The sequence below is a fragment of the Bos grunniens genome, chromosome 1 (genome assembly GCF_055505025.1).
Source record: "Bos grunniens cultivar Pamir isolate PY7600 chromosome 1, Bosgru_T2T1.0, whole genome shotgun sequence".
Taxonomy (NCBI): Eukaryota; Metazoa; Chordata; class Mammalia; order Artiodactyla; family Bovidae; genus Bos; species Bos grunniens.
In genome coordinates this window covers 116,443,616-116,452,805 of record NC_141165.1, presented here as the reverse complement: position 1 = coordinate 116,452,805, position 9,190 = coordinate 116,443,616, and the positions used below count along the sequence as shown (strand labels likewise).

Below are 9,190 nucleotides of genomic sequence, written 5' to 3'. Positions count from 1 at the left end.
GAACTGAACATTTAAAAAAACTCAACAAATATTTTAGAATGAATACACATGTACACATTGTGTGTGCACATATGTGTGCATGTGTGTGCATTCTAAGGCTCTTCAGTCGTGTTTGATTCTTTGCAACTCTATGGACTGTAGCCCCTCCAGGGTCCTCTCTCCATGAGATTCTCCAGGCAAGAATACTGGAGTAGGTTGCCATGCCCTTCTCCAAAGAATCTGCCCAACCCAGTGATAAAACCCAGGTCTCTTATATGTCTCCTGCGTCAGCAGCTGGGTTCTCTACCACTAATGCCACCTGTGTGTGCTCAGTCACTTCAGTCATGTCTGACTGTTTGCGATCCTATGGACGCTAGCCCACCAGGCTCTTCTGTCCATGGAATTGTCCTGGCAATGATACTGAAGTGGGTTGCCATTCCCTCCTCCAGGGGATCTTCCCAAACTGGAGATCAAACCCTCATCTCCTGTGTTTCCAGCATTAGTAGGTGGATTCTTTACCACTGAGCCACTGGGGAAGCCTGTATATGTATGTATATATATATAATGTATAATACAGATGGTCAAATGGTTAAGATAATTCTTTTTACAATCATGTTTTGAAATTGATCCTATGGCCTCTAGCCCAACAGGCTCTTCTGTCCATGGAATTCTCCAGGCAAGAATACTGGAGTGGGTTGCCATTTCCTTCTCCAGGGGATCTTCCCAACCCAAGGATCGAACCTGGGTCTCCTGCATTACAGACAAATTCTTTACCATCTGCACCACCAGGGAAGTCCTTGGTATTGATAATTACATCAAACCCATGGAATCTTACTCTAGTCAAAGGTTAAGAAAATTATATTTCAATTCTTATTTGAGGTGAATTTTTAAGATACCATTATATTTTAGATATGCAATAAGCAGTGCCTAAACACATGAAACATATTGTATTTTAATATTTAGAAAAAAAAATTATTTTCTTTCTTAAAGACCAAAATCAGAATATGATTTTCAACTATCTGGCCATGTAAGCAATATATTATGTCATACTTGATTATGATTTATTTAAACAAACAAAAGTGTGAATTGTAGGTGAATTTTTAGGTAGGGATGAAGATAGAAATCCAAGTTTATCAGCTCTTATTGTTCAGTTCAGTTCAGTTGCTCAGTCATGTTGGATACTTTGCGACCCCATGGACTGCAGCATGCCAGGCCTCCCTGTCCATCACCAACTCCTGGAGTTTACTCAAACTCATGTTTACTGAGTTGGTGACCACTCTGAAATAAATAACAGCATTTATATCATGATATTGTACTATAATTTGGAAATTGTACCCTAATTGGAAACATTGTGCCTTGATTTGGAAATAAGTATGAATCTTAGAAATGAATCAGCTTTTCTTTTTTTACTTTCTCTATTTCCTCTACCCTTCCTCTTTCCTTCCTTCCATTCATTAGAGCCACTTCCTTCTAGCTTAATTTGAAAAGAATGTTATTGGTGTTCTGTTTACAATATAGTCTCTAAAATGTAATATTCAAGTAAAATATCAAAATTTAAGTTAAAACTTTGATATTAAAATACTTTTACTCTAGGGTTTCCGGGGGAGACAACTTATTTTTAGTAGTATTCTATTTTGAAAATCTTGCAAGTCTAGTTAATTAAAAAACTACAAGTTTAGAAATTAACATAATTTGCATTTCTAAGTTAATAAATCATATTCTACCCTTCAGTTTATCAGAAAACTAGAAAAATAGAATATCATTAAAAAGAAGTTGTCTCCCCCCAAAACCCAGAGTAAAAATATCTTAATATCAAAGTTTTAACTTAAATTTTGATATTTCACTTGAATATTACATTTTAGAGACTATATTGTAAACAGAACACCAATAACATTCTTTTCAAATTAGGCTAGAAGGAAGTGGCTCTAATGAATGGAGGAAGGAAGGAAGGGGAGAGGGAAAAGAGAAAGTAAAAAATGAAAGGCTTCCCAGGTGGCTCAGTAGGTAAAGAAACTGCCTGCAACGCAGGAAGCGCTGGCAGAGCAGGTTCAGATCCCTGAGTAGATGAGATCCCCTGGAGGAGGAACTGGCAACCCACTCCAGTATTCTTGCATGAAGAATACCATGGACAGAGGAGACTGGTGGGCTACAGCCCATGAAGTCTCAAAGAGTCTGAAACGACTAAGGCAACCGAGCACACAGCCATTTTAAAAGGAGTGTCTTTGGATAAAATTATTCTTTTAGTGAGTTGTTAATGACATCTATAAAACTATTTACTGTAAATGTTTTTAAACATAAGGAATTAAAATTTAATTATAAAAAGGTCATGAAGCTATATTCTTCGACAGTAAATATAAAGATTATTTTAAATCAAAACATAAATTATTGAATCATCTAACGCTTTTATGAACATTTAAGCATAATGATTTATATTATAATGTAATCTTTTAATTTTACAGTTTATAAATTGTAAACTGAGTTTGCAAATGCATATTGCAAATGATACTGACAGTCTATCAGTAAGAGTGGTAGCATCAGTAGCAAAATCAGATTTTATTCCTTTCAGTACTAATATATAAATTCCATACTTGGTTATCTTTTCAGAAGTTTTCTGCATACCTTTAAATTAGCTTGGACACCTTTAAAGAGAGGCAGTGTTTGAATTTCGAAAGAAAGTGGAAGTACAGTCACCAATGGGAAGCCTTCCTCACAACCTCAAAATCATGTGCCTTTCATATTTCTCCCCTTGCACGACTTAGACGTGGGGCATCTTTTTGCTGTATTTCTCTTTGCCTCCCATTGACTATAAAGCAATAACTGGAACCACTTCAACTGTGTGTGACACAAACATAGAAGCGCTAAAACGCGTCGAATGGAAGGCTGTTTTCTCCTCCAGAATTTTGTAAGCATCGAACGCAGATCCTTTGCTCTTCCATTTACTACTTTCCCAAATCCTACCACTGTGCCATTTCCCTCCCTCTGCCCTAGAGAAGAAAGATATACTTCATAATATCGTTTTTTTTTTCTTCTTCTGGGTTTACTTTTCTTCCCTGTCATAAATATTTTTTAAAAATATTCTCATGAATTTTGAGGTAGGATTTTCGACCTCACTCGACTGTAAAACCCTAAGTCCGTTCAATTAAAATGCTGATTATAATAACAACAGCGAATAAACTGTTATGGAACCCCCACACTAGTGGCACAGATTCCTTGGCGCGCCCTTCATAAACGTGTTAAGTTTAGCCTGGGCGCATTCTTCCTCCTTCCTGAGGTTCCTAGCGTGACCAGCCTCTTCCACCTGCGAGCAGTGGAGGCATTTTTTTGTTGCTGTCTACTAACCCCCTCTAGCGCCGGACTCGCAGCATCCCAGCGGCGGCAGCCGGGCGGGCCAGCGCCGGGCTTGGCGGAGCTGGGAGGCGCTTGCGGCTCGGGCCCTACCCTCCACGTCCGCCTCGGCCGCGGGGTGAGGACGTCAGGGTTAGGCGCCCTGAGACCCCTCCTTGTTAGCACCTGTGTTGTCCCCTTTCCGAACTCCCAGCACTGGAGGCGAGGGCCGAGTGGTCCCACCAGGCAGCCGGCGCCGTGGAGCGCTGGGAGGGAGTGGGTGCCGCGAGGGGGCGGCTTCCGCGGGGATCGCTGTCCGCTCGCAGGCAGTCGGCGCGTCTGTGGAGGCGGCCACGCATAGCTCAGCCCGTGGGCTTCTCCGAGTCTGCGGTGCGACGCCGTCACGCTGCAGGCGTCCCGGGCCCCCCGAAATCCCGGCGCCTGCGGCTGCAACCATGCTCTTGACCTCCACTGTGAAGTCGCGGCCGCATGGTGACGACAAGACCTCAGTGCACCCGCTCCTCTCCAGCCTGAGGTGACTCCTCTGAAGCTCGCTGCCTTCCTTCGCTCTCCTAGGACTAGCTGCGGAGGCGGCCGCCAAGCTGAGGCTCTCGCCCTACCGGGCAAGTTTGGGCGACCCAGGCTGAGGAGCGGTAGGCTGGTCCGCCGCCGCCAAGCTCAACCCGGACCCGGAGCGCTCGGCCACAGCACTCGCCCCCTCCGGCGGCGGAAATGTGAAGTCGAGGGTAGCCCTGCAGGGTGCAGAGTAGCCCTAAAACGCTGGACGTTGCTGCCGCGAAATGGGAAGGAAAGTGCTTAGGAGACTAAGTGCGGCCTCAGACAGGCCCGGGAAAAGGCTGCCAAGGCCGAAGCGCGGCGCAGACGCGGCCGAGTTGGAGGGGTCCGCTCTGCGGGCCGCTGCCGTCGCCACCTAGGCTAGGAGCTGAGGGCGCAGCTCGGTAGCTTGGTCGGACCCCTTGCGGCCCCGCGGAGCCTCCTCAGTTGCTCGGCTCTCGCCGCACTGGCCGGAGGAAAGTTCCCGCGGCCCCCGCCCGCTCACAGCTGCGGCGCCTGCCCGGCTTTTGGCTCTGCAAGTGCCCACTCTGAGTTAGGAGAGGCGCTCAGACCGGCAGAGCTGCCCGAGCCACCGCCGCACCTGGCCGTCCCTCCCCCCATTCCCGCCGTGAGGCGCCCTCCCCCGCCCCTTCGCTCCCCTCCCCCAAACCACAGCCCGAGCTCGCTCCTGCGCGCGCGCTCTCCCAGGCCCAAGTGAATAGTCCTCGCGCGAGCGGGACACGGCGGTGGATGCAATTCCGCTCGCCTACAGCCGCCAGGAGCTCCCTGGCGCCGCAAGCAGCGTCCTCCTCCGAAGCAGCTGCGCCTGCACCTGGGCAGCCTGGACCTTCGTGCCCTGCCCCCGGGGCCTCGCGCGGGGGTCGCCCCGGGACACCCACTGTGGGCCGGGTGGAGGAGGAAGAGGAGGAGGAAGAAGACGTGGACTCGGACCCGACGCTGAACACCTGGCTGCGCTGCTGCCACTTCTCTTTAAGGGGGAGGAGAAGAGAGCCTGGGAGAACCATGGGGGGCAGCGAAGTCCGGGAATTTCTTTTGCAATTTGGTTTCTTCTTGCCTCTGCTGACAGCTTGGCCGGGCGACTGCAGTCACGTCTCCAACAACCAAGGTAAAGGGACCGGTGGAGTAGCAAGATGGGGCGGGAGGAAGTGGGTGCTCCGAGGACCGGTGCGTTGGTCGCCTCTTGGCAGGTAACTTCGTCTCGGGGTGGGCTTCTCCGGGCTCTCCACACGAGGGGGTCGAGGATGTCTCCTCACCAGATCGCCTGTCCACAGTTCCTGGGGCCGGAGACCTCACGAACTGCGGTCTCTTCTGCTTCCAAATGTCTTTAAACGGATGCGTGAGCATCAGCAGCAGTTGGGTCCCACTACTGGCGGCCGCGGGACCGCTCCCCCTGCGCGGTCTCCACGGGAGGTCAGGCTCTGTGGTAGAGGCTTAATGGAGACTTCTGGCTCTTTGCGGTCGCTCACTGCACGGTAACGTGTAGGTTCTCCCGCACGCCTGCAAGAAAGCAGATCGTTCTCGCTGTAGCCCCTGGCCAAATAACCAGCCTTGTGCCTTCGATAAACCAAACCCTCGCCCAGCTGCAACCCCTTTACCCCATCCCGACCGAATGTAGTAGACATTTAGAAATTATTCCGAATTGTTTCCAGCCCAGATGCCCGAAGGGGCCGGGGGTGGGGGTGTTATTAGGTGTGAATTAAGAAGTTGTGAATATTCTATGCCTAAAGTCAGGTAAAGTGGTAAAGTGAAGATGAGGTTTACCGAATGGAAAGCACTGAGAATTTTTGACTTTTGTTTTTTTGCTTTCTAGCCAACAATCTTTATGAGACATACTCATTGGATTTCTGCTGTGAATATTTAAAGATCTATATTAAAAAAACCACTTCCATAATCTTAATCTTCCTAGACTGAGAGAGGAACAACCATAAAAGTTTTCCAGCATGTACCTGGCTGGATGCTCTCACTGGCACTGTGATGACCGCCGGTGTCACCTGTTACGTCACACTTTTAAAACACCTCAAATATAAAACTTAAATTAGAGTTACCATTCAACATACAAGATCTCGAAATAATTTGCAGGTATATAAATAGAGGTCAGATGGCATGAAAATGTGGGCTTTCTTTGCGAGGGTGAGAAGGTTAAGAGAGAAGGAAATTAGAACAGCACAGCTTTCTTTTTTGTTATAAACATATACAGCCAGTTTGTTAGAATAATTTAGAATCAATATTCAGTTCTCTTTATGTAACTGGTACTTTTGACATGCTTTTCTAAGTCTTTGTCTTTTTTTTTTTTTTTAACCTCCAGATTGCAATCACAAATGCATATGTCAGCTTGAAAACCATACACAACCATCTTGCCTTTGAAACTGTATTCTATAAGTACCACCTATAGTGCCATGCTCTCCTATGGAGGTGTATACCTTCACACACATCCCTTATTTGGTTTCAAGGACTACTGGCATTAAATATCAAAGGAAGTAGTTACTTAATTTACCTCTGAAAATTGAACATTGTTTAAAATAACATGTAATTACTTGACCTTTTTATTGAAAGGAGAAACGATTTTTAGTAATTGGAAAATCAGACATTTATGTTATACTAAATGTCTCTAGGGCTTCTAAAGAAGTATACACTTAAAGTCAAGTTGGCTAGGAATATTTTAACAGTTATATCCTTTCAATCATGTCCCTAAATCAACATTTATATTTTCAAAGTTCCAGTAACCATCCTAGGCCCTGAGAATACTACCAAAAATAAAACATGTTACACTCTTCAAATGAGTAAAGAGCCATTCTACCAAAGTGTCTCAAGTATTAAAGTATGACCTTTCAGTAATTCATATTAAATTTAAGGGCATAGGGGAGTTGTTTGTCAACTCTTGCGGTAATTTTTATTTATCTATTTTAATAGCTTTCTCATACTTTTACAAGACATTTTAACTAAAAGATTTACCAGTTATATCTAATTTATTTGTGTTTTGTAAATTAGCTTAACTTAGTGAATATTACTCAGCTTACCTAACAAATAGGATCGTTAAAGATAGTCTCCAAAAACTCTTAATTTGCATTTGTACTAATAGTCTAAAAACACAAGCTATGTGTTACACTTGAATAATATTGTACCTAAAGGGTAAGTTGGGTAAAATTTAGAGTTTTTCAACAGAATATTATGGAAAAAATATGCTCAGATTTTTTTTCGTCAGACACAAATAATTGCTTTTAAAATGCTTTTTACAGCTTAAAGTTACAGTGGTTGGAAATTATGCCTTATAATATCTTGAGATAATTTTTGAATGCTGAAATAATCATGCTAATAGTTGATAAAATGTGGAAGTTCAAAATGTTATTTTTGAGACCAATTGAAGGATATTTTCTTATTTGTAGTTTCAAAAATAGATGACATGAATCAACATGTCTTGCCAATTTGTAAACATTGAAAATATTTTACATTTTAGAATTACTGAAGTACATGTACAATATAGAAATATTAATGGAAAATACAAATCTTATCTATGTTCATAATATTAAGCATTAATAATAGGCTTAATATTTAATTTTAAACATATGTATTCATTTTTCTAGTAACTTTTTGTCCTAAGAGCTAATGGAATTCTTGTTTTATTTTTAAAATTTGTTACAGAGGGTAAATTTTCATTTTAATATAATTTGCCTTCTCATTAAGAGTAATCAAAAAGTAAACTCTTTAATGTGATTTATTTTTACCAAATTATATGACATATTTCATGGTTGAATGAAGGCATCATCCTCTTCTTCATTCCCCATTTTGCATACATAGATAGAATAAAAGGATCCAAAAAGTGAACTATTTCATTTTTAACACTGTGCTAAGAGTAACTTGAATATAGGAAGCATCTCTTCTCTTGTTTTTTAACTGGCTGTGAATCTCTGCACCATAAAGGCAAAATAAATCAGTTTGACACTCTTTCTATTACTGAAACCTCCTTGAATTGATCAAAAAGTAAAGCTGCTTTCTAGATCACTTCATCTGATTAAGTAAATGAAAACATGATTTGTACTCAAATTTCCCTTATTCCATTAATTTTCCCTCTGTTTAAAACCACAGTATTTATTTTGTGTTGGTAATTTTAAAATTAACAGTTTTTACTCTCTTAAGATATGAAAACTTTTATTTTTGTACTAGAAAGATAGTTAGGAGAATATAAAATACAATCTTGTTTCATATGTCAGTAACCATGTATATCAATCTCAGTGATTAGTAGCCACCAGGGATCCATTAATTCAAAAATTACTCTGCTTTAGTCTAAAAGAGTTGATGCATCTCTCAGGGTATGACTCATGTTTCCAAAAATAATCAATACTCAAATAATTCATTAAATCAAAATATGGTTTGAATATGAGAGTCTGGTGAGTTCATTTTACTACCAAGATTGTGTTAATTGATCTTTCTCCTCCACCCAGGGATTTCAGTGAAAAATGAAATATACAAGGAAAACAATAGTTTGAGTCATTAGTTTCATTAAATTTATTAATTTGAATGAATTAAGTCTAAAATCCACTAAGTTGTGTGTAAATACAGGTGAACATAGCTGATCAGAAAAATACCTGCTTATTTACATTTATAGCCTCAAATTAGTTGAACTGACATAAATATTGTACACAAACTGTAAGACTGAATGTTGTTCTTATATTTACAGAAAGCGGGGAATTGAAATATTTTCAGAAAGTTGAAGAGTGAACTTAACTGAAAATATTGAAAATTGGGTTTAATAAGGAAAACTGAGTGATTTATAAGGAATATTGCTAAAAGACCTTTCACTTATATAAAATTTGAGGGATAAACTATGATTGTAAAAGTGCAAGAGGTTGAAATCACATGCCTTTCTTGTTTTCCATAAGTATGAAGACAACCTAGAATGTAATTTTTTATACAAATCACATGCCTACTTATGTTTTCCATAAGTATGAAAACAACCTAGAATGTAATTTTTTATACATTAACAAACTGAGCCATTGTAGAATTAGCCATTATGATTAGTATTTAAAATAGAATATAAAATGTCATTGATACACACTGGTCATCTAAATCTTTTTGTTCTGAGTTTGGGATAAGACTATATCTAAAATTTTTTTCTTACACAAAAATTATACAACATTCTTTAAGGATCTTATCTTCAAACTAGAAATAACATGAATAAAGCAGTATTAATATAGATTTTCTAAAGGGCAAATATATATATATATATTTAATTAATGATTAAATAACATCTTTTTACATTTTAAAAATACTGTCAAACTTTTCCATATGGAATTTGTATTATTCTTATGTTACA

The 9,190-nt window shown here is 41.1% G+C and overlaps 1 protein-coding gene across 5 annotated transcripts in view; it reads left to right on the top strand.

Annotated features, from left to right (window-relative positions):
* Positions 1-3,433: 3,433 nt before the first annotated feature.
* The window catches only part of EPHA6 (EPH receptor A6), a 1,018,620-nt gene continuing 1,012,863 nt past the window's right edge, over positions 3,434-9,190 (top strand). For 4 of the 5 annotated variants that reach the window (XM_086411211.1, XM_086411193.1, XM_086411202.1 and 1 more), the window contains exon 1: positions 3,434-4,984. In XM_086411211.1, coding sequence (XP_086267337.1) covers positions 4,609-4,984 — 376 coding nt within the window. In that variant the 5' untranslated portion in view covers positions 3,434-4,608. The remainder of the gene's footprint in view (positions 4,985-9,190) is intronic. The other variant, XM_086411221.1, reaches the window with a different exon arrangement.